Genomic DNA, 26,014 nt, shown 5'->3' with positions numbered 1-26,014 from the left:
TTTCCAAAAGAGGCTCTTACCCCAGTATATGTTGGTTCAGCTCTCTTTATTCTGTGATGTCCATGTGGAGAGCGGTGCAAAAGAAAACGAACAGGAAATGTCAGGGGTCTATATAGACTTTGGACAGGGTGGGCTTCCCTGGATCTCCACCAACCCCGCTGGGGCAGGAAGGAGGAGTCTAGGGTTATTTGATCAGAGTCACAGGGTCCCGGGGAAGGGGAAATAGAGTGCCCATGAGCTCACTGTAACAAATTTTGTTTCTTCAAACATGACTGGGGTTAACTGAAGTTTCTCTTTATTCTCAGAACATTAAAACACTGCACAATTATGGAAAGGCTGCATCCAATTTCACTGCACCATGTACATGGATTTCAACAATACAAGAAATTTTTTTTTCAAAATTTTGTTTCTTCAATCATGACTGGTGTTAACTGAAGTTTCTCTTTATTCTCAGAACATTAAAACACTACACAATTATGGAAAGTCTGTGTAGAAAATTTCTGCCTCTCCAGGACGGTTTAGGTGAATGTAGACAGTGATCTCTCAAGGCTGCTCTTGGGGGATTAGGTTTATTGGGGATGCAGGAAGGTCCTGCCTTGTGCTCCCAGATGCAGCACGTGGCAGGGCTTGAGAGGGTGGGGGAGGGGAGAGACAAAAGGATGCTCAAGGAGAGGGGAAGTTCTAAGAGAGGTGAGGGAGTTCCAAGAGAAGCATGGCGCCTCAAAGCCCTCTTTTCAAGGAGCTTCAAGGTGGGCTGGAACAAGGCTCAGGCCAATGGGGTTACAGGCACTTGATGTTTTAGAAGAGGGTACAGGTGTGGGGTGAACCATACAGCTTCTGGGGGCTGAGATGGAATAGTCCACTTGACCCCAGGACCCATCCATAGCAGGGGCGTTGTCCGGCTAGCTGGGAGAACTGTTCTCATCCTGGATGCATTATTTATGGATAATCATATTTATCTATCTTCTGCAACAAGGCTGCATCCAATTTCAGTCCTGAAAATTAAGAAATTGTGCATTGGTCCCTCAATGGCTGATTAAAACCATGTCATCGCTGTTCCTATAGGAGATCTTTGATTTAATATTTTTCTCTCTGTCCTGGGGTGACTATGCTGCTGAATTGTATCCCCATTTGTCTGTTTAGCCCAGAAATAAGTTCTGCACCTTTAAAACCAGATCCAAGAGCAAAGGGAGGGGGAAGTGGTTGCGTGCAGTTTTGTGTGTGCAGAAGCTTCATTTTCACTGCCCTAGAATTCCTTTTCTCTTGGTGCATGTTGTCTGCAGCACAAACAGTGGGAAAGAGCTCTCCTTTGCTTTTAGTTAGTTTTTTTAAGATAGCTAAGGCAGAAAAGTTCCCCAAACTGTGACCTTTTTCTTCTTGGAACTGATCAGTTCTGCTCTGGACTGAAAATCCAGAAAAACACTGGGAGCTTACACCTGTGGCCCACCAGGGATTTTCCAGCACAGGAGGGACTGATAAGAGACTGAGTGAGCCAAGCTACAGCCCATGACAAGGACTTTCTGATTTTGCCATCTCTTCAGAACAGAATATGTTTTATTTTTTAATATTACTCATTTTTCCATGTTTGTGAGTACTTTGCTTGGAAAATAAACAGTTTTATTCTACTTTTCTCAAAAGAGGTTTGCCTCCCAAACTGACTGGGAGAAGGGCGGCTTGAATTTGCTTTCAAGAAAAGACCAGAAGTTTCCTCACAAAATTTGCCCTAAACCAGGACATGCTCTCAAAAGTATTCCAAGCACTTCACCATAGTTCTAGACACAAGACAACTAGTGAATATAATATCTCCACAGCCACTTCTTCACATCTGGGAGACGAACAACAGTGTTTTGTTTAACTTCTGCTAACAGCAGTAACTATTGTTCCATGGCAAAAGGAAATATATAAATTGCAAAGGGAGTTGTCTTTGAGAAAAGCTGAAGTTCTTCATTCTCCCACACATGAACAACTAATTGCAGATCATGTGAAGGACATGGTTTTCTTTGGCAGGCTCAACTAACTCAATATTTAGCTCAACTGTCTTCAGGGCTGTAGTACTGGACTCCCTTTCCATAAACAATTAAAATCATAAAGTTGCCCAGTTTCATTGAGGCATCATGTCCTTGTTTTCTCCAGAAGTCAAGTATGGCAGAGGGTACCAGCTGACACAGTAGAGTAACCAAGATTCTGACATTGCGTGCCAATGTTTTCACAGCTATCCAGGTAAAAAAGCATGTGTATCCTACAGATGTGATCAAAACCAAGCACTCAAAATGAGGCAGAGTAGCAATAAAATGTGAGAGTAATATCTAGATTCCTACTTCTAGACATACTTTGATCAAGTGCGTGCAGTTATACCCCCATCTCATGGCTAGTTGAAGCAGCTATTGTGACCTACTACTGACTGAAATAAAGGAGGTGATCTATAAATAAAGGTATAGAAATCTACTTCTGATTTTGACAACTTCCTCTTTGAGACACCTTTGTTTTTCTCTAGGAGAGACAACTTTTTGGCTCTGAAAGGAAATCTTAGAAGTACACAAAATTATCAGTTTTGTTCAAATGACTCCTTTCTCAGAGTTTCATAGGTCAAATGTTCACAAGTCTTCCAAATATTATGAAGGGATAAAACTCTATTCAAGGAATAAGAGAAATGCTACACAACTTTCTTGAAGAAATTGCTTTCATCAGGCACAGAATAGCCACAATTCAATATTCTCTTTGAAATAGAGTTGGTCAGTTCCAAGATTAAGATTTGACAATGCCTTATATGAATAAAGCTGAGCAATAAATAAAGCAATAGGGTAATCTAAACTGTATGGGTAGATAGTTGTTAATATTTTTAGGAAAAAATAGTTCACTGCCGAAAGAGAGGAAATACTAAATCAACAGTTTTGAAAGAACTGTACAGTAACCATGATTAAGAAGAGAATTAGCATACACAGATGCACTGACTTTGTTTGGGTGGTGGTAATATCATGCTTTCAATGGTCTTACTGGAATTATTTGTTTTAAGAATATAATTGATCTCATAATTAACTGATGTGCATTAGATCAAGCTTTTGTGTGTGGTACCTTCCCAAAAGTCTGTTCAGAAAACAGAATTAGGTTTGGAAAGGATACTGAATAACCTATAATTAAAACATAACTAGTTATTTTAGTAGATTGTATAGTAGGAAGCCTTTTTTAAATGAAATGTCAAGGCCTCTAGCTATATACAGAAGAACCTTAATATAAAAGAATTTAAGTCTTGAAACAAAAAAGAGGATCCTTGTTAAACATTAATACTGGATTGCTGTGGAAGAAATTGTGTTATAACCAGTCAAAATTTTTTTGTATAGCAAAGACTTGATTGGCAACTGCAATTTAGCAGATCTACATTCCATTCATTTCTGTTGGAACTTTTTACAGTCTTATGACTGGGACAAGGAAAAAAAAAAGTAACACATCAAACGTTTGAAAATTGGTACTGTGCATAAGCTGAAAGGTTTTTTATGTCTACCTAGAAGTCTAGAAAAACAAAACCAATAGGATTTCAGCAAGACTGAGAAGTTGTATGTCTCTGGGTCCCAGCGTGGTTCTCCAGTGGATGGAGATTTCTCGGGGCAGAGACGGTGGAATAAAGAGGACTCCAGCCGAAGGCGGGTTGACTCCGAAGTAGCTTTATTCTCTGAGGGCTAAGTGTCAGGGACTGAGCGAAGGGGTACAGGCAGACAGCCTCACAGAAAGGGAGCTTGCTTCAAGAGCCCCGTGCAGGGGGCGGGCTGAAACATATATCTGGTCCAGGGTAGGAGGGTCAGGGTATGAACTGTCCAATGGGGGAAGGGCTCGGGAGTGGGTGGAGGAAGGTAGACAGGGGGAACATCCAATGGGAGTAAGAGGAAGAAGTGGCAGCTGGGGAAAAACCAATGGGGTTACATAGAACAAAGAACTTTCCAGAACAAAAGGGGAATACAGATAATGATTGATACTGCAAAAAGGGGCGGTAACACATGACTGACAGTTTGGGGGGCAAGGACTTAAACTACTTCCCATGGCATTATTGGGGGGCTACTCTCCACACCCCCTCCCACATCTCCCCCATTTTTATTTAATAAATAAACTTCCCCTAAAGCCTTAACTAAAGTCTTCTTAAATATAACTAGGGCTGCAGAAATAATTAGGATGATGACAAAAATCCATAGGAGTCCTTTGATGATCGAGGCTGCCCATCCAGGGACTCCCCACTGTGTGAACAGTTTGTTAACTGGGTCCACAGCCAAAGTCTCAGTCTTGATGTCTTGAATTTGAGTTTGGATCCGCTGGATATTCACTTGTATGGAGGTACTTCTTGATGTAAGGTTGAAGCAACAAAGTCCTTCAAAGTCCTCTCAACTGTGGCCATGGGCTAGTAGCAGGAAATCAATTGCTGCCCTGTTTTGTAGGGTAGCATGCCTGGTGGTTTGCTCGTCTGCTAACAGGTCTGAGAGGGCAGCAGACGACGTGTTGGCATGCTTGCTAATCCAACACTCCAGGTGAGAAAGCTCACTGAGGGCTTTGGCGACTGCATACCATGGCAGAAAAATCGAAGCCGCAATCCTCTTTGTCTTGCCCCAATTATAAATTTCTGAATCACAATTTTGATCAAATTGGTCATAAGATCTTTTAGAGCGAGCCAATTGTCTTTCCCTTTTCCAATCCAAAATTTGAGTTCTGTTGGGAGTGAGGGTAGCGAGCTTGCCAAGGCTGCATGGACCTCCCTGGAGCCGAGACGGGATTCCTGACCATACTCGGTCCCCACAGATAAGGAACATCCCCCGGGGCAACGACTTAGGGCGAGTGGAGGAAATAGAGATAACTTGACTAGTATAGTTACACCATGTTTGTGAATTGTATTTCTTACTCAGAGGTGTTACATTTTTTCTATATGTATTTTTGGCCAAGTCAATTCCATGCCAATTTTGACTTGGCCGTCTATAATAAAACTTCACACAATACATGGCGGAGGAAAACCCCAACAGGTCCAATTCTTGGGGCTCCTCTTTGCTGCTAGGTAAGATCTTCGTCCACTCGTCCCAAGTGTCGACGGGGTTTGGTCTCCTACCTGTGGTTCGGAGCAGGTTGGAGTTTGAGACTGGCCAATCCTCAGCAACCAAGGGGACCCCCACCAGGCATGTGGACAATGGGTTGTCCACATTGCCCATGGCCAGACAGAGATTGTCTTGCTGCAAGGACTTTGCCAGCATGACCCAAACGTTCTCCTTCAGCTGTGGGACAATCCAGCCGTCTGCCGTTTGCAGCCACAGGGTGATGACAAGTGTGGCGACGACGGCCAGCTGGGCGCAGCGGGGTGAGTGTAGTGATTTCTGTTGTTTCATCTGGGTTGGTGTTCCTTGGGCAGCCATCTTTAAATAACTAAAGTATAGAAAGAAAATATTTAGGAAAAATGTGGTCTTCTTCCCCAACTCCCCCTTTAATTCTAACTAAAATAACATTTAACTGGGGTAGGAGCAACGGGTAAGGTAAGAGGGAAGAGGAAAAGGGATGGAAGGAGATGGGGTATTAGGGAGGTTGTCAGCCAAAGGTGGTGCATAGAACCGGGTGATGAGTGTTCTGGAGACTATATTTTGGTATTGTTTTGCTGTCTTTTTTTTCCTCCTCTTCCAGGCGGCCGCGGTGTCTGGCGGCACTGGAGCAGGTGCTGTTGAGGTGTTCTTCGGTTGGGAGTCCATGTCGGTAGAGCTTTCTAAGAATGGTTTTACATATCTTGCCGGAATCCACTTGGAGCCTTGTCCTGTGGAAACACAAGCATACCCTCTCCCCCAAGTGATGAGCGGGTATGGGCCGCTCACTTGCTTGGATTCCGGATCTTTTATGAATACCGGCGGGCGTTCTTTAAGTTGGGCTCTCGTGTTATTATAAAAATGTCGGAGGACTGGTGGATTTGGTTCCTTTTCCGAGCAGTTTAAAAAGTTTAACACATAAAGTGCTTTACAGACCCTTTCTATCGGGGTCATGGCAAGTGCTGAATCTTGTTGCTGTTCTAGCAGCTGTTTTATATTCTTGTGAGTCCTCTCGATGATGGCTTGGCCCATGGGATTGTGGGGAATGCCGGTGGTATGGGCAATTCCCCACTGTTGTAGAAATTGTTCAAAACGGGCAGATGTGAACCCAGGTCCATTATCTGTTTTAATTGCTCTTAGGACTCCCAGGGTAGCGAAAGCCATATAGAGATGTTTGATTGAGTCTTTTGTCTTCTCCCCCGTATGGAGAGAAGCAAAAACAGCACCTGAAAAGGTGTCTACAGATACATGCATATATTTTAGTCTGCCAAAAGGGCTGTAGTGGGTGACATTTGTCTGCCACAGCTCCAAAGCCCCCAGTCCTCGGGGATTGACCCCCGTTGCCATAGATGGTAGGGCAAATGTCTGGCAGCTGGAGCATGTGGCAACAATTGATCTTGCCTGAGCTTGTGATATTTTAAATTGGCGAGCGAGGGCCGGTGCGTTCTGATGGAAAAACGCGTGGCTGAGCCTCGCTTGGGCAAAAATGTCAGGTAGATTCGAGGAAAGTGCTGGTGCAGTAAAGGTAAGGGGCATGGCAAGTTGGTCCGCTCTCCGGTTACCCTCGGCAACAGGGCCTGGCAGGTCTGTGTGGGCTCTGACGTGCATTACATGATACAGTTGCTCTCGGTGGGAGATCAGCCAAATTAAATTCGAGAGCAAGTGGAATAATTTCTTTTTTGAGATGTCTTTGAGTAGGGCGTGTTCTGCCCTTTCTGCTATCCCAGCTACATATGCTGAATCCGTGACTAAGTTAAATGGCTGTTGAAATTTTTTGAAGGCTCTCACGACTGCTGCAAGTTCAGCAATCTGGGGGGAGCCCTTAACTATTTGGATGTCAGACTCCCACTTCTGACTATCCGGGTTCTTCCAAGTGATCACCGACTTGTGGGACTTTCCTGACCCATCAGTGAACACCGTGAGAGCACCTTTAATAGGCATTTTACTTTTGAAAGACTTTGGGGCCAAATAGAGTGTGTCTTTAAACAGTTTGTGTTTTGGATAGTGAATAAAAATATGACCAAGATAGCTGTCAAATGCAACTTGTAGATTTTCATTTGTTTGCAAAAGTGACTCTAATTGCTCCAAATTTAAAGGCACGTAAATGCACGCCGGGTCACACCCTGCGAGGGTCCGGAGGCGTTGCCTAGCCTTGATGATTATCTTTGCCATTAACTCTACGGTAGTTGAGATCGTTTTTGCTGGCTGGTGCGGAAGGAACAGCCACTCGATAATAAGGAGTGGGTCCCTCAGCCCAGCATCCCACTGAAGCAGCAGCCCATGGAAGTTGGGACACTTACCAAGGATGGCAAGCTCTAGAGGGAGGGACCAATCGACCCGATGTGCCTGGCGGGACCTGATGGCATCCGCGATGCTCTCCAGGGCTCCCTTTGCGACAGGTGTCAGCTCGCGTGGAGAAGCCAGGTCACCGTCTCCTCGCAGGAGATTGAAGAGTGGCGCCAGCTCCTCCGTGGTGAGTCCCAGGAGAGGCCAGATCCAGGTGATGGTTCTACAGATTTGTTGCAGGTCCCACAATGTCCGTGGCTTGTCGTTGATGGTTAATGACTGGGGTACGATGGTCCTCCCGGTGATGACGAATCCCAAATACTTCCATGGGGCTGACAGCTGTATCTTGTCCTTCGCAATCTCGAATCCTGTGGCCTCAATGGCATCAATGGTCTTTTTAAGTGTAGTCTTTAGGTAAGTCTCAGTTTTCGCACAGATTAGAACATCGTCCATATAATGAAGAATTATTGCTTCGGGGAAAATCTTCCTAATAGGGGACAACACCTGTGCCACAAAGATCTGGCAGAGCACTGGAGAATTTTTCATTCCCTGGGGCAAAGTGGTCCACTGATACCTCTTATAAGGTTACGCCCGATTGATGGATGGTACCAAGAAAGCGAACCTGGGAGCATCTCCGGGAAAAAGTGGGATGTTGAAAAAACAGTCCTTGATGTCGATGACTGCGAGCTGCCAATCTCGGGGAAGCATGGAAGGGGAGGGAAGGCCAGGTTGGAGTGGGCCCATGTCCTCGATGACTTCGTTGACCCTGCGTAGGTCTTGGAGCAGGCGCCACTTGTCTTTGCCGGGTTTTTTAATCACAAAGACAGGCATGTTCCAGGGACTGGTGGAGGGTATTAAATGTCCCTGGAGCACCTGCTCCTCCACTAGGTTATTGAGCGCAACCAATTTTTCCACCGGAAAGGGCCACTGGTCCACCCACACCGGATCATCTGTCTTCCAATTCAGTGGTGGGGAGGTGCGCTCCGCAGTGGCCCACACTAAAAATCCCATGCAGGGCAAGGAATATCCAGACGGGCACCCCACTGGGACAAGACGTCCCTGCCCAATAACATAATATTGGATGAAACAACAAATGGCCTAATTGTGGCGATCTGCCCCTCGGGACCCTCCACGCTTACCAGGTGGCGACTCTTGAGGGAGTTGACAGCTCCTCCCACCCCAGAGATTGTGCCGCAAGGGGGCATCAACTCCCAGTCGCGGGGCCACTTTGCTCGGGGAAGGATGGTCACATCCGCTCCGGTGTCTGCTATGAGTTTGAGCTGGATAGATTTTCCCTGCTGAGAAAAAGTGGTGTCAATAAGTGGTCTGTCCTTTGATACGTTATGTGTGAGGAAAACGTATTTGTTTTCCTCGTCCAAATCTATGGAGTCCAAAAAGTACATTAGAACGAGGGGGGACCCCTTATCCAAGGTATATGGTGGATGGTGGCACACTACCGATACAGTGGTTTCCGACCCTGGTGGAAAACTCACAACTTCTGGGAGGATTTCCAGTTCATGAGGGGTGTGCCTGCTGTCGCCAAGGATCAAGATGGTGGTTTCAAGGCCGGAGTAAGGGGGCTCCAAGAACCCTGCGGGAATGCGTACCAGGTCCTCGTCTTGGAAGGTGACTGTGATGGAGCTGATGAGGACCCGGCGGCGGCCAATATCTATATTGCTTGCTCTTTGGAGGAGGCGGAGTCCGTCCTCGGGGCTCTGCCAAACCTCTGGAATTGGCCGCTGGGCCACTGATCCTCCCAGATGGTAGGGAGGGCAGGGCGCTGAGAGGGGCAACTTGTTGTCCTCGCGCAGCCCCTCCTCGCGCTCCACGGCCCGTTTCCCGCTGGCAGGTGATGCTGCGGCTGGGGGTTCCTGTAACCTGGTCTTGGGGAGGAAGCATAAGGTTCGTGAAAGCGCTCGGGGGGCCAGTAGGGACAGTTGACTTGAATATGTCCAATCTGGCCACACCCAAAACATCGCACAGTGTTTAAGTTCAGCATGGCCTCCCCAATTCCCTTACTCATGGCCAAGGCGACTGTTGTTTCGGTGGATGTCGCCTTTGTGCAGGCTTCCACCATCTTGGCAATCGTTGGCTCAGGGTCTTGGGGTAGTGTGAGCAATACCTTTTTAGTTTCAGCAGTAGCGTTTGTAAAAGCCATCTTCCTTAACAGCTCTTCCCTCGCTGCCGGATTATCAATTTGCCTGTCGATAGCTTCTTTCAGGCGATCCACAAATCTAATGAAAGTCTCTTCTGGTCCTTGTATGATACTGGAGAAGCTCTGGAGGGGGGTTTTGCCATCTGGTATTTTGAGCAGGGTGACCCGGCCGGCCTCACGGATGTCATCGAGGAGGTTTGTTGGTAGCAGTATTTGGTCCTCCGGCTGGCTAAAGTCGCCTTCTCCCACCAGTGCTTCCACTCCCTCCTCGCCATCTCCTAGTGTGTGCCTCAAATCATATTTTTGTAGGAGAGGCTTGAGCAGCTTTTTCCAATGGATCTCCCATAAAAGAAGTTCAGTGGGAGTGAACAAAGATTTGGCTATGTATCTCAAATCATGCTGCACAAGGGTGTGACCAGAAAAGGTAAGATCAATTATATTTTTGAAGAATGGTGACTCTCTCCCATAGTCCTTGGCTGCCTTACGGAGTTCTTTTACTTCAGCGTAAGGCAGCTGTTCCCATTTCACCCTGTCCCCTCTACCCTTTATCACGGGTGCCGCAAATGGTCCAAGATCTTTAGCGAACTCCAAGTCCCCCTCCTCGATTGCCTTCTCCCTTATCTGTGCCCATCCGCCTCCTGACCGAGGTGTAGGCCGGGGGCTGTCGCTGTCCTCATCCTTGGAAGAGGATGAGGCAGGACGGGTCAGGGCCCAGATCTTCTCCCTGACCGAGGGGCCTCGATGACAAGAGGCCCAGTAGGCCAAGATGGCCTGCTTCCGGTCAGGCCTGCTTCCGGTTCCGGTAACATGAGAACCGGAAGTGGCTGGAGAAGGGGAGGCGTGGCTGGATCCACCCACCGGGGCGTGGTTTTCTTGAGGGTTGATCCCTCCCACCGGGGGTGTGGCCTTGGGGAGTGAGGGGGCAGATCCCGACGCTGTCACAATCAACGCAGGTGGAGGGGCGGGACCCGACGCGGGGGCGGCACCCGACGAAGGAGGGGCGGATGGGGGGGGTGAAGCAGGTAGAGGGATGGCGGGAAGGGAGCCATTTTGTGAGTTAAGAAGAGGCTGCTTGGCCATGTGGCCAGCGCCATTTTGAGTAACGTGCATGCATAACTCAGGGATGGAACAGCAGGGTTTTAAACCAGGAGATTTGGGATGTGGGACATGGGGGTCGGAGTGGCTTGAACTGGGATAGCCAGTCCCAGCACAAGAGAGGGACGGGGTGGAACGGGGAGCAGCAGGGAGACGGTGGCAACCCTGTGCCAGGGTTTGGCAGGTTCTGCTGCCCGATCCACCCTTAAGGGAAGTGGGAAGAGGATTGGGGGGGGGTGGAAGGAGGGCTAGGTGAACCAAGACCCAAAATCTCCCCTTTTTGTTTAAATAATGTAAAAATAGAATGAAATAAAGGAAAATAATGTCCCACCCTAAAATTCCCTTTGACCTGCTGGTCGTACAACAATCTCCCAACTCTTCCCCAAAAGGTGACAGAACAGAAATCATCGCTGCTAGTATCAGGGAGATGATCAAAAATAAAATTAACAAAAGATTTCAATTCCGTTTTGTTAAAAGAAACATTCCCCAGAACAAGGGAGGTTTTAACTTGGGAATAAAAATCCCGCCTGATTGGAGAAAGGCGGTTGCCCATTCTCCTAAAGTAGAAGAAATCCCCAGGAAGCAAAGGAGAGAAATGAAACAGAAGTGGCCGGGTCAGTGCCAGAAAGGAAGGGCATGAAACTCACCAAAGAGACGCCGGCTGAAAAGAAAAGAACCTCAGTGGGGTGGCAGGAGCACTGCAGGTCCTGTAGGTTCGAAGGCGTTGACCGAAGCTGCTGTTCCAAAGCGACGGGGTGTCTGCAGGTCACCAGGCAGCCGATCTCCTTAAACAAAGAGTGGTCGCCGGTGATACTGGACCCGAGCGGTGCTTTAAATCCTCGAGGAGCGGGTCACAGATCCTGTCTTCTCAAAGGAGTTGCTCAGGGCTGACACCCCAGTGGTGTCAGCCTGTTCGGGCGCCAGTTGTCTCTGGGTCCCAGCGTGGTTCTCCAGTGGATGGAGATTTCTCGGGGCAGAGATGGTGGAATAAAGAGGTCTCCAGCTGCAGGCGGGTTGACTCCGAAGTAGCTTTATTCTCTGAGGGCTAAGTGTCAGGGACTGAGCGAAGGGGTACAGGCAGACAGCCTCACAGAAAGGGAGCTTGCTTCAAGAGCCCTGTGCAGGGGGCGGGCTGAAACATATATCTGGTCCAGGGTAGGAGGGTCAGGGTATGAACTGTCCAATGGGGGAAGGGCTCGGGAGTGGGTGGAGGAAGGTAGACGGGGGAACATCCAATGGGTGTAAGAGGAAGAAGTGGCAGCTGGGGAAAAACCAATGGGGTTACATAGAACAAAGAACTTTCCAGAACAAAAGGGGAATACAGATAATGATTGATATTGCAAAAAGGGGCGGTAACACATGACTGACAATTTGGGGGGCAAGGACTTAAACTACTTCCCATGGCATTATTGGGGGGCTACTCTCCACACCCCCTCCCACAGTTGTATTCAGAGAAAAGAGGCAAAAACGCACTTGCACCTAATATTAGTCATTCTCAATCTTAAACTGAAAAGAAAGCAAATGAGCAACTTTGAACTGATTGCAGGCTTTTCCTGTGTTTTGTCTGTATGCAACATAAGCATGTATAAAACCTATATAATCTCAGCTTTTTGCAGCCAAAGCAAAAGGAGACTTAAGGAATCACAACACTATCAGGTGAATATATTCTTCAGAAATATAAAGAAGGTAACCTCATGGTTACCTTGTGATAAGAATAGGCATTTCCAAGAGAACACAACTTGTTAAAATGTACTCAGTAGTCATGAAAATTCAAGCATGTCAGACTGGGCAGCAAGCGCAACACAAAATAACTTGGTATATTTCCCTGAATATGACTACAAATGCAAGTCTAGAAGGTTTTTTTTTTCAGATTTCTTAGGAGAAAAACTTTATAAAATTTATTTGAATTGCAAAATACTGTATTCAAGGAGGAACCATTAACTGCATGATTATAGGATAAGGAACAATATCCTAGTATGCAGCTGTTTGGAAAAGAGAAGCCATGAATGATCGCAAGACTGGAGATCAGTTGAAGTCAATATAGGCCCAATGTTATAACCAAGATAGATGGAATACTTGGGAAATAAACAGCACTGTACCTCATTGAATCCTCAGGTAAATTTTGAGTAAGATAAACTTGTTTGAAAAACATCAATAGAATCATGTTTCCCAGAACTGCCACTGAAGAAAAACTGAATGAAGTAGTCTTTTGCAGTGAAGCCTGTGGTAGACATGCATCAGAAAACATGTTCATGTGCATGACTGCTGAAGAGAGAAAAGAAAGAATACACATTCAGAGTGCACTATCATCAGATCATACAGATAATACAGAATTGCATGTAATAGAACCCAGAACCTTTTTATCCAAGTACTTCTAGAAATTGTAAACGATAGTTCAAACTGATTTTCACATCAGATAACAACAGGTATGGTGAATGATCTTGAAAAAAGTACAAGTGGCTGGCTGACTCAATGGTGTAGTCCACCTGAGTGTATCCATACCCATGTTTCAAAAACTCTACCTGTAATAACAAGTATTCCCAAAGTAATTTTAGCTGTGCATCAGCTAGGATGTTTACTCACCTACCTAAAATTTCAGTAGGTCAGGGCATTAGTTGTTCTCCTGAAAGGTTTTAGAATACCTGTAAAAAAATAGGAGAATTAACATGCCAAATTTAAAGTGTACCTTTGCCATTCTTGTTACTTTGATAGTCATCCTCAAGAAAATGATCAATCAGAAGTAAGAGAATCATCCCCGTGAAGCCACAAGATGTATTTAACTGGGATTTCTATATTTTAGATTTAATCCTGGAAAAAAAAAAAAGGATATGAGAGGGTACAGCTTGAGCTGTAGAGAAAAGATCACTCGTCAACAATATTGATACTGAGAAAAAAAGGTAAAAGAACTATATCAACTTCAGGGAAAGATGCCCAAAGTTATTTGGACATACATTTTATACATTGGAAAATGTATAAAATATATGAAATAAGCTCTAGGATTTGTTGAGACCAATCTAAATGTAAGTCTGCCTAGTCATTTAAAGATAGACATGACAGTGTACCTCATTTTCTAACAAGGGAATATTATTTCTAAAGGTCAAAATGTACTATAATTCTAGTCTTCATGTAGAAAGAAAAGGTAACCACTCTTCTAGTAGTCCCCAAATACAGCCTTTTTTTTCTTCCTAGCAGTTTGCTATGTGTTTTATCGATAACAGAAGAGACATAGACTATAGTAAAGATCAATAAATGGGAATGTGTTGAAAGATAAGCAGAGTAGTGTAGCTGGGTAGCCCACAAGGGACGGCGATGACACTGGCAGTAAAAGACCACAAGCCTTTTGTCAGGCTCATGGCTCTCAGGACACACTTGAACTCATCTTGGCCTGTCTGTAGCCAAGTCTTTGCTTTTCTGTCTGTATCAGCAATCATCAATCAGCTGCTCTAGCTTTTTTTTGGCTTTATCAATCATGTTGTGGCTATTGTTGCATGTACAACTAACATGTAACAAGTGTTAGGTGGGCCATAGGCTGGGGCTTCAACATGGTTCCCCAGCACAAATTTCTCCCAGAACATTTGTACAATTTGTCCTTTCATCATCAGGCAGGTGATAAACCAGACAATTGCACCAAAACTTGGCCCTAAGCCAAGGCTGCAAAAGCCATGGAGAGAAGTGGTTGTACTCAGGGTGTGACAACAGCTTGATGAAACTGTGCAGAATGAAATCTCTATTATGGCTCTACAATCTAATGCAAGACAGATAAACACAGGAGACTCAATGGCTGTTAACAAGTCAGCAATGGTCCTTCACTCTTCATTAAAGGAATGCAATCACGAGAGTTGGCAAAAAAAGTTTTCAGAGTAGCAAACCTCCCAAAGGTAGTCAGCATCTATGTAGCACAGTCACTTTGCTCCTGGTGAAAGAGTCTGGGTGCTGATGGCTCACCTCTAATGATCATCTTTATGCAATTATAGGGAGGAAGAGAAGTGCATTAATGTCTGCCATAAGGTTCATATTGCTGGATGTTAGGGTTTTTTCTGTATTTTTTCCCCTTTTCTTTCTCTCAGGGAATTTTCTTCCATTTGTTGCCTAACAGATGGGAAGAACCAATACTTAAGAGACAAAAATGGCAAGGTGGGAGGAAGGGATGCAGATGGCTGCACTATTTTGGCTGGGGGGGTTTTCTCTTGAGAAGGGCAGAGATACTGTGAGATTTTGTCTGGGTGGGTCAGAGGCTGGTCTCAGTTCTTCTCTCTCTGTCGCTCTCAGGACTGGAAGAGGAGGTGGCATTGTTGCTGTTGTGGAGAGAATTCTCTCCCACTGTGAAGTTCAGCCCTTCAGTTGCTTCTCCTATTGTAAGTGAGGCTTTGCTTGTAACAACGGTTGTTGAACTGGGATCTTATAGATCATCCGCTAGCACTGGAAAGGACCCTCACCTTCTACTTGGGTGCCCCAGGGTAGAACCTGGGACCTCGACTCCTGAGCCCCTCCCAGGGAGTGTCTTCCAGCTATCTGTAGGAGAGCAGCAGCTGCTGCAATGTTCTGCTGTCTTCTGCTGCTGCTTCAGGCTTCTTGCTACACTTCAACCCAATATCCTGTGTCCACCCAATCCCCTGTGGCTCCTGCTATGCCTGTGGAGCTTCTATGACATTTTGTTTGCCAACCTGGGATCTGGTGTCCTGTGCCATTCCAGCTGCTGCCCCAAGGTTCCCGCTACTGCCTATTTCACCATATTGAGAGGCACTGGGACCAGCTGCCCTTGGGAGTTTGTAACAGAAGCCACATTTCTGTCTCTTCTGCTGGCGCACTTGCCCTTGTCCATGTGAGAGAGATGGCTGAACTCATACCACAGTGCCCCTGCAGCTTTTGAGGAATCATTGCACCTGTCCTGCCCATGGGGAGCCAGCAGTGCCCCTGCCAACTGTGACCAGAACTATGCTGATGGGGAACGTGCCTGTGGCCCAGAGGAAGCTGTCACTGGGTTTGTGCTTCTGTTTGGTGTTGCTGCTGTTGCTGTTTGTTTCCCATGTTATACGTATATAGATACTAGTAAGGGACTGTTATTCCTTTTCCCATAATCATTGCCCAAAAGCCCCTTAATTTCAAAGTTATAATAATGTGGAGGGAAAGGGGTCACATATCCATTCCAATAGAGGTTTGCATCTTGTTGTATTGTGTTTTTATATTTCTGTAACAGTTCTGTAATGGGTTGCCTCTCCACCCCCATTTTCTCTCAATGTTTCTGTGAAAAACTGCATTGATTTGTGTGTTCATTAAAAAGTGGAAGATTAGGGTAGAGGAAAAGTGTGGGGGTCAGGACATGGAACTGGCAGGCTTGAGCAAGGCTGGTAACCGCAAGCAAATTTCACATTGTAATAACTATATATGGAAGAAAGATCTTGCAGGACTGGCTGGAACTGATAACCACAGTGAGACCCATCACCCTTCTTGTGAAATCAATTGTTGCCATCTTAGCACAATGCATAGGGGAAGAAGAAGGGAAAAAAAAAAGTATAAAAAGGGACTGAAGAGAGGGAGGGGTGTCAGCCTTTAGTGAAGCACAGACTCCCGGCTGCGTCCAGCGCTGTTTGCTTGATATTGCTTGCTGTAATCAATAAAGAATATTAATTAATCTTAAAAGGCTAAATCAAATTATTCACCTCAATTTATAACAAATTTGGTGCCGTGACTCGGATTGGAACACGCCGGGGGGGAAGCCTCGCTAAGGAGGCTCCCCACTGCCTTTGCTTTAACAGTGGCCTTGTGGAGATGCTCCTCCCCGGTCTCTGACCAACCAACCTAAATTCCAATAGCAAGCAAAGAACTGCCGGCAACCCCCTTAATCTTTGTGCACGAAGCCCCGGGTGAAGATACTGGATGGTGTAAGTATTTTCCGAAGGACCTGGTGTCTGGAAGAGGCCTGTTCTGGGAGAACGGGACCGCTCAGTTGAGGGTGTTGGGGATCCTGGAGTGTGACGAGTGTGGTGCATGAGAGGGGAGCCGGCAGCTCAGATTCCCCAAGTGAGTGCAGACCTCATAGTAGTGCGGTTCCTATATCTGGCAACGGACTGGGCCACGAATTGAGAGAAGCAAGTGTGTGTGTGTCAGAAGGCACTCCAGAAAATGGGTCAGAGGAAAAGCAAGCCTGTTGAACCCATGGGTGGGGGACAACCTGTAAAACTTCCCCATATTCCAGAGGATAGTCCATTAGGCTTAATGATTAAGTATTGGAATGCCTTTCCCTCTAGGAAGGGAAAAAATAAAGTAAAAATGGTTCATTACTGCATGGAAGTTTGGGGGGGGGGAAGCAAATAAGAGGGGATCAGTTATATTGGCTGATATTTGGGTCTTTTGAGGATTGGATCTATCAGGCCTTAAATATTTATGTTAATTCCAATACCCTTTAATTCAGAAGAAAGTGAATATGCAGCTCTCTGGATAAGGGGAGAGACAAGGGCGAAATTATTTGCTCTCCATATCGGGAGGAAGAAAAAGAGGTCACAAAAAATTGAATTAGCCCCAGGTATCCCTCCTCCCTATATACCGCCACCACCACCACCTCTTCCATTGCCACCTCCACTGCCACAACCTTTATACCCCCCTCTCCTGGAACCTTTGCTAGTAGACCACCTGGGTCCCTCGGCACCCACTCAAGAATTATTGGAGGATGAGGAACCGGAAGGTGAAAGGTCAGAGGAAAGTATCCCTGAAGGTTCTCGGCGAGTAACCTGAAGCCAGACCCGACAAAAGGAAAGGCAAGAATTAGGTATATTTCCCCTTAGGGAGCATGGAATGGGAATGGTAGCTAGACCAAATGCAGCGCAGCCAGGTCAGCCTGCCCCGATTTTAGGAATAGGGTACATATCCGTCCAGTTGAATTCAGGAGACATTTGGAAATTTAAAAAGGAAATGGGACATTTATTAGAAGATCCTTTAGGGGTGGCAGAGCAGTTGGATCAATTTTTGGGACCTAATATTTCTACTTGGGAGGAGATGCAATCCATTTTAGAGATTTTGTTTTCTGCAGAAGAAAGGAGAATGATTCGAGAAACAGGCATGAGAATCTGGGATGATGAATATCAACAGGGACCATTCGCAGATCCTAAATGGCCCCTACAGAATCCCCAGTGGAATAATCAAGATCCATTACACCGTACCCATATGGGCAATTTGCGAAATATAATAATACAGGGAATAAAGAAGGCTGTCCCTTGTGGACAAAATGTACAAAAGGCATTCAAGGAACAACAAAAAAAGGATGAAGATCCAACTGAGTGGTTGGAGAGGCTGAGAAAAGCCTTTCAGTTATATTCAGGAGTGGACTGTAACACTCCTGGAGGGGAGACACTGTTGAAAGTTCATTTTGTGGTAAACTCATGGATGGATATTCAAAAGAAGTTTGAAAAGTTAGAAGGGTGGCAAGCAAGGGGGCTAAATGAGTTACTGCGGGAGGCTCAGAGGGTTTATGTTAGGAGGGAGGATGAGAACTACAAGAAGTAGTCTAAGATTATATTAGCAGCTGTAAGGGAAGGACAGAAGCAATCTCCCCAAAGGAGGGGTGGTGGCCACCCAGGAGGCTTGAGGGGAGCTGATCGACAGGTGCATGAAGGAAGACAAGGTGGAGGAGATAGGATTGCTTGCTTTTACTGTGGGAAAAAGTGACATATGAAGCGGGAATGCCGACAGAGGATGGCTGATGAAGAGCAGTTTAAGGAAGATCAGGGCTGTCAGGGGCTCTATCTGCTGAGGACCAGAGAGAGAACAGAGACCCTGGTAAAAATAAAAATAGGTCCCCAGCAGCAAGAATGTATGAGTTCCTTGCGGACTCAGGGGCGGAAAGATTGACCGTCCAGACCCTTCCCCAAGGGTGTAAGGTTTAATCTGAAATAATACAGGTGATTGAGGCCAAAGGGGAACCCTTTGGAGTACCTGTAATCAAGAATGTATTCTTAGAAAGTAACTCCAAATTTGGAATTGGGTCATTTTTATTAGTTCCAGAAGCAGATTATAATTTACTGGGAAGAGATTTGATGGTTGAATTGGGGATAAGGATAGAGATTATTAAGGGAGAACTAACACTAAAATTGTGTCCTCTCCAGGCTGAGGATGAGAAAAAGATTAATCCAGAGGTTTGGTACACCCCTGATAGTGTAGGAAAATTAAATACTGAACCCTTTGAAGTAACTATTAGGAACCCAGAGATACCTGTCAGAATTAGGCAATTTCCTATACCTAAGGAAGGGAGGGAAGGACTGAAACCAGAAATAGAAAGACTTTTGGAAAAGGGACTTATAGAGCCATGCATGTCCCCTTTTAATACCCCCATCTTACCAGTAAAGGAACTCAATGGTAGTTATAGATTAGTACATGATTTACAGGAAATTAACAAAAAAAACGTTGAAAGGTTCCTGGTGGTAGCTAACCCACATACTCTTTTAAGTCAACTTGGCCCAGAAACCAGTGGTATAGTGTAATAGATCTCAAAGATGCTTTCTGGGTTTGTCCCCTTTAAGGAATCTTCTAGAGATTATTTTGCTTTTGAATGGGAAGATCCGGATACACATAGAAAACAACAATTGAGATGGACAGTCCTTCCCCAGGGATTTACAGAATCCCCAAATCTGTTTAGACAAGCTTTGGAACAAATACTGTCAGGTTATTCTTTAGGAGAAGGGATGGTGTTATTACAATATGTGGATGATTTATTAATTGCAGGGAAAGAAGAAGAAAAAGTGAGGGAAGAAATTATAAAACTCCTAAATTATCTAAGCCTTAAGGGACTTAAAGTCTCTAAGTTGAAACTGCAGTTTGTGGAAGAGGAAGTCAAATATCTTGGGAATTGGTTAACAAGGGGAAACAAAAATTGGACACCAATAGAATCCAGGGAATACTTTCCCTACAGGCCCCACAGAACAAAAGACAAGTCTGGCAGTTACTGGGACTCTTTGGGTATTGCAGACAATGGATCAAAAATTTTAGTGGAAAAGTTAAATTTTTGTATGAGAAATTAACTAATGATGGGTTATTAAAATGGAGCACCAATGATGAAGACCAATTAAAAGCCTTAAAAACTGAATTAGTAAATGCTCCAGTCCTTAGCCTTCCAGATTTGAAGAGATAATTTTATTTATTTATTAATGTAAATGAAGGGGCAGCATATGGTGTATTAGCTCAGAATTGGGCTAGGAAAAAGAAACCAGTGGCATACCTCTCCAAACTCCTCAATCCCATTAACCGGGGATGGCCCACATGCTTGCAGGCGATAGTAGCTGCTGCTTTTCTGGTAGAGAAGGCTGGGAAGATAACCTTTGGAAGTGAGCTAAAAGTCTTATCTCCCCATAACATTCGTGGAGTTTTGCAACAGAAGGCCAACAAGTGGATAACGGATGCCAAACTCCTAAAGTATGAAAGCATCCTAGTCTCCTCTCCCAAGTTAAGCATAGAAACAACGGGCCTGCAAAACCCAGCCCAGTTCTTATATGGAGAACCAATTACAGAACTAACACATGCTTGCCTCCAACAGATAGAAGAACAAACAATAATAAGGCCAGATCTTGAGGCAGAGGAGCTAGAAGAAGGGGCTCGATTGTATGTAGATGAGTCCTCTCAAGTTCTGGAAGGGAGAAGGGAATGCAGGTATGCTATAATAGATGGGGAAACATTTAAGACAGTGGAATCTGGTCCCCTTAGCCCCAGCTGGTCAGCCCAAGCATATGAATTATATGTGGTGCTTAGGGCTCTAAATTTATTGGAAGGAAAAAGTGAGACTATTTTTACTGATTCTAAATATGTCTATGGAATAGTTCATACTTTTGGTAAAATCTGGGAAGAAAGGTGACTTATTAATTCACAGGGAAAGGGGCTGGTACATAAAGAATTAATTCAGCAGGTATTACAAGCTTTGAGGGGGCCGGAGAAAATAGCCATTGTCCATGTAAAAAGACATCAGGTAGGGATTGGAAATTCGATATGAGGAAACAATTTGGTGGACCAGGAAGTGAAACGAGCAGCCCTGATGAATCTAAAGCCATGGACAGGGCTTGTCACGCGGAGAGAGGATTGCTCCACTTGAGCTGATTTAGAAGATCCACCGTGTTGGGCTTGCTGGAAAGCCTATGGGATAGACTCAATAAAATGTGCCTGTGATACCCCTCGAAAGAAACATTGCTGGTTTCACGGACCTATTGGTTACATACTAGCCTTCAACATGCAAGAAAAGGAGAAATTAGGCCAGATGGGGATAAGAGAGAAAGAGGAAGGCAAATGGGTATTGCGCAATGGGTGGGAAGTACTCCCAAAAGGGATGGCAATAAGGGTCCTACAAACAATCCATGAGAAAACCTACTGGAGTACGCAAGCCTTAGTTGATCAATTTGCTATTAAATATATGTGTATAGGAGTCTATAACCTTGCAAAACAGGTAACTCAACAGTGTTTAACTTGCCAAAAAGTGAATAAACAACAATTGAGAGAAAGACCAATGGGCAGCAGGGAGCTAGCACAAAGACCCTTCTCACACATACAAGTAGATTTTACAAAATTGCCAAAAGTGGGGAGATATAAATACTTATTGGTACTGGTAGACCATTTGACTCATTACGTGGAAGCTTATCCTTCTGCCCGAGCCACCTCAAATACTGTAGTAAAAATATTACTAGAAGAAATTATTCCCCGATATGGATTAATTGAATATTTAGATTCAGATAGGGGACCTCATTTCACTTCTAAGGTCTCAAATGATGTTTTAACAGCATTAAGAACTCAGTGGAAATATCACACTCCTTGGCATCCACAGAGCTCAGGGAGAGTAGAAAGGATGAATGGGGAAATAAAAAAGCAACTGACAAAATTGATGCTAGAAACCAAGATGTCATGGGTCAAATGTTTGCCTCTGGCTTTATTAAATATTCGAACTCAACCCCGAACTGATGTAGGAATCTCCCCATTTGAAATGTTATTTGGAATGCCTTATGATATGGAAGCCCCCATGGACCATCCGTGCTTAAAAGATTCACAGATTAAGCATTATATCATACAAATTATGAACCGAAGGCAGGAATTGAGAGAAAAAGGGATGTTGACACAGAGGCCACCTTTAGACATTACATAAAATTAAACCAGGGGACAAAGTGCTTATTAAATCCTGGAAAGAAAATTCTTTAACCCCACATTGGGAAGGCCTCTTTATTGTTCTGCTTACCACAGGAACTGCTATACGGACAGCCGAGAAGGGGTGGACACATGCCAGTCGAGTTAAAGGTCTGGTCACCACAGATGACCAGTGGAAAGTGGCCAGCCAGCCTGGAGATTTGAAGGTTACCATTAAGAAAAATCAATGAACTCTGTGTGCATCATTTAAGTCGATTGCAAAGGGGAACAAAAAGATATATAATTACCTACTTGTTAGTGATTATTTGGTAGCTTCTAATAAGGTAGATTGTGATTGTTATCCTTTCGTGTGTGTTAGCAATTATTTTAGTGATTATTTAGTAATTTGTAGTAAGGTAGATTGTGATTGTTGTCCTTTTGGGTGCTTTGCATGTAAAGTTTGCAAGGAATAGTGGGGGGTCCATTGCCAAGGGGGGAGGCCACCAACTGGAGTCTGAACAGAAATCGTGTTAAAATCAGGGGAATTGGAAAATCAGTAGATTCATTTCAAGTCTGAGGACTGGTGAAGAATATACACTAAAGGAGTGCATCAGGAAACTTTTGTTTCCATACTAACGAACCCACTCCATTTGTTGCCCAAATTATAAAAGGGTGTTGTTGGAGGGAACTAAAGGGGGGTCCCATGCAACCCACCCCCAGTCAAAGATAAAAATTGGGAACAGTATGAGGTTAGATGGGAGCAAGGGAAAGGACGCCTAGGCAAGTACCGCTGCTGCCGAGAAGATGGTTTACCTCGCAGCTCAAAGCACCTGAGTCGATGAGCGAGGCAGAAGGGAAAAAGCCAGGTCCCCCCCAAATGGAATAATGTTGAAATGCTCCAACTATTGCCTACCGAGTACTAGCTCCCCCAGACGACCGGTCTGATTGCCCTCAAAACACCAGAAAGGCAACAAACCCAAAAGGGGAAAACAGGATATTATGCAGTAAAAACAAGGTCAGGACCCCACCCTTATTGGCAGATTATTAGTATTTTAATGCTTTGTATCATACATAAAAGGGAGGGTTCCCCGGCTCTGCACCAACCCTTTAAGTGGATGCTAACTAGAGTAGATGGTAGGGTAATTCGGAGTCAGATAACATCCGGACCCCCTAGTTTTACCCCACGGTTATGCAAATTAGCCCCTGTAGAGCCCTGTTTTAATAATGCGGGATTTTACATGTGTCCAGCATTGAACCCAGGGAAAGGGTATTGTAATTACCCTGGAGAATATTTCTGTAGGTACTGGGGGTGTGAAACAATAGCCTCAGTCTAGCAAGCAGCAGGAGATAGATTTCTTAAAGTATCATGGGGACCCCATGGATGTACACCTCCACAAAGGGATTCTAGCAGCACCTTAGTGGGCGAGTGGCAATGAAATTGCCAAATTGTGTACTTAAACATAACTGAGCCCATAGACCCAGGATGGATGGTGGGAAAATCATGGGGCTTTTGATATTAGGAACCTGGAAAAGACAGAGGGAGTGTATTTACCATAAAAAAAGAGCTTGCTCCGCCAGGCACACAGGCAGTGGGTCCTAATCCTGTAATAGCTGGGAAAGAAGAAAAGGCCTACTCTGAAATAAGAGTACTTCAAGGGATTTAACAGTTAGGAACCAGACAACTGATAACCAAAATGCAACACCTACAACACCACCAAGTGAGGATTCCCGGTTTAACACTCTCTGGAAGTTAGTTGAGGGAGTATATAAAGTCTTAAATGCTACTCAGCCAGAATTAACAGAACACTGCTGGCTCTGCTTTAATATTAGGCCTCCATTTTATGAAGCTGTGGAGATATCTGAAAAAGCACGACGTCTTAATGGTAGCAATCCCCCGCCATGTAATTAGAAAGATTCCCGGGGTCAAGGGATGACTTTGGCTTCAATAACAGGAAGGGGACGATGTATTGGCAAAGTACCCACACACATGGAATTTTTATGTGAGACTTTTACTAAAACTAAGTGGAAGGATACCCCAGCTAAATGGTTAGTTCCCGCTGAAAACACCAAGTGGATCTGCTCAAAAAGAGGACTCACCCCCTGTATTTCCCTAGAAATATTTAACGAAACCTCTGACTATTGTATACAGGTAGCTGTGATTCCCAAAATTATCTATCACCCCAATGAATATATGTATAATGTACAAAACACCCCAGTACATAACTTACAAAAACGAGAGCCTCTCACCGCACTTACAGTGGCAGTTTTGATGATAATGGGGGGAGTGGGTGTCAATACAGGAGTAGCCTCCCTAGTAAAACAAACAAAGGAATTTAATTCCCTGAGGGTTGCTGTAGACGAACATCTAGAACGTATAAAACAATCAATATCGGCATTGGAAAAGTCAGTAAGGTCCTTATCAGAAGTAGTTCTGCAGAATAGAAGAAGACTGAATCTACTATTCTTACAACAGGGAGGACTGTGTGCGGCTCTCCGGGAAGAATGTTGTGTGTACGCAGATCACACTGGGGTGGTACGAGACACCATGACAAAACTAAAAGCGGGACTTGAGAAAAGGAAGAGGGAAAGCGAGGCCCAACAGAGCTGGTATGAGACCTGGTTTAATTACTCCCCTTATTTAACTACCCTGCTATCTACAATTGCGAGTCCTTTGATATTATTAGTGTTACGATTAACATTTGGTCCATGTATATTCAACAATGTAATTGGAATAGTAAAAAGAAGATTGGAAGCAGCACAGCTGATGCTGATCAAAGCCAAATATGAAGCTCTCCCCAGAGATCCTGAAGTAGGAGAGACTTTGATTCTAGCCCATGAAGAAGTAAAATGATTTAATGAACAAAATGATAAAAGAGAAAAGAGGGGAATGTGAAAAACTACATTGATTTGTTTGTTCATCAAAAAGTGGAAGATTAGGGTAGAGGAAAAGTGTGGGGGTCAGGACATGGAACTGGCAGGCTTGAGCAAAGCTGGTAACCGCAAGCAAATTTCACATTGTAATAACTATATATGGAAGAAAGATCTTCCAGGACTGTCTGGAACTGATAACCGCAGCGAGACCCATCACCCTCTTGTGAAATCAACTATTGCTGGAACTGATAACCGCAGCGAGACCCATCACCATTCTTGTGAAATCAATTGTTGCCATCTTAGCACAATGCAGAGGAGAAGAAGAAAAGAAAAAAAAAGTATAAAAAGGGACTGAAGAGAGGGAGGGGTGTCAGCCTTTAGTGGAGCACAGACTCCCGGCTGCGTCCAGCGCTGTTTGCTTGATATTGTTTGCTGTAATCAATAAAGAATATTAATTAATCTTAAAAGGCTAAATCAAATTATTCACCTCAATTTATAGTAGTTTTCACCCTGAGTTTTCCCACCGTTTCCTCAATGTCAGTCTCCCTGACAATGCTCAGTCACTTCCCCCTCTCCTCCATGGTACCATGTCCATCACCCGGCTCCCCATCCCATTCTTCCCGAATCTTCTACTGTGGACCTCGAAGGACTGGATGAGGGCCAGGGGTCCTTCCCTTAAGTTTCCCCATTGGTTTTTGCATGTGTCTATCCTTTCACTTTCCACTCCCCCAAATCCCCCCATTGGTCAATGGGTGTTCCCTTCCTCCTGTTACCACCCTGGTATTTAAGATGTTGCAAAAGCCTTGAGGGCACTTTTTGCTGCTGGACACTGTAATTCGGAGCTCTCCAGATTTGGGATTAAACCTGAAACTCTTTCCCCAGCCTTGAGTCAGCTCCCTCATTACCTCCTTGGATGCCGCCTCTCCGCACAAGGCAGACAGTGTAACTTTCTGCCTTAGCTGCTCCCCGACTCTCCTCAAGGTACAGGGGAGTGTTCCCTGCAGCTGACTGTGTCTCTGTCGGGCAGCAGAAGCCAGGGGGCTTCAGATTAGCACGGTGGCAGCATCTTCCTTGGCAGGAGCCCGTCTCTCTAACCAAGACTTATGTAAAGGCTTTTTTTCTGAGAAATCTATAGAATCCAAGCCTGTACAACATGTAGATATATTGTTTACAGCAGATTATAAATCCACTAGTAACTTGCTATTCCAATTTTCATTAAGTATTGTTCCCATTTAAGTCACATTTTACTACATGGCTAATTTTCCATGTTTGGTGCTTACAATAATTACTTCTGAGAGAAAATACCAGAAGGAGGTTGTAAAAAAAGCTAGATGAAAATACAACAATGCTTTATCACCTCTAGTCTTCAAAAAAAAAAAAAAATCAGAGACAGGAACTTCATAGTTAGACTGAAGATTGAAATGAAATATTCTAAACCTCTTCAGGCCTGTTGATGGCATTCTGTAACTGAGAAATATCA

The 26,014-nt window shown here is 44.7% G+C and overlaps 1 protein-coding gene and 1 long non-coding RNA gene across 2 annotated transcripts in view; both read right to left on the bottom strand.

The window, feature by feature from the left end:
* Positions 1 to 550: 550 nt before the first annotated feature.
* LOC146768312 (endogenous retrovirus group K member 6 Gag polyprotein-like) lies at positions 551 to 10,289 on the bottom strand. Its single transcript, XM_085561400.1, has 3 exons — positions 10,268 to 10,289; positions 7,340 to 10,217; positions 551 to 5,391 (listed from the first exon to the last, which is right to left on the bottom strand). Exons 1-2 carry the CDS (start codon positions 10,287 to 10,289, stop codon positions 8,995 to 8,997), a joined length of 1,245 nt encoding a protein of 414 aa, XP_085417526.1. The 3' UTR covers positions 551 to 5,391; positions 7,340 to 8,994.
* A 61-nt stretch (positions 10,290 to 10,350) lies between these two features.
* LOC146768311 (uncharacterized) overlaps positions 10,351 to 26,014 on the bottom strand; it is a 100,599-nt gene continuing 84,935 nt past the window's right edge. The window contains exons 3-4 of the long non-coding RNA XR_014952777.1: positions 13,163 to 13,217; positions 10,351 to 12,840 (exon numbers count right to left, since the gene is read on the bottom strand). This is a non-coding gene — a long non-coding RNA (uncharacterized LOC146768311). The remainder of the gene's footprint in view (positions 12,841 to 13,162; positions 13,218 to 26,014) is intronic.

The sequence above is a fragment of the Lonchura striata genome, chromosome 2 (genome assembly GCF_050655825.1).
Source record: "Lonchura striata isolate lonStrDom1 chromosome 2, ASM5065582v1, whole genome shotgun sequence".
In the NCBI taxonomy this organism is placed as follows: domain Eukaryota; kingdom Metazoa; phylum Chordata; class Aves; order Passeriformes; family Estrildidae; genus Lonchura; species Lonchura striata.
The sequence above is the reverse complement of the archived record's forward strand: the minus strand, read 5'-3'. Positions and strand labels throughout refer to the sequence as shown.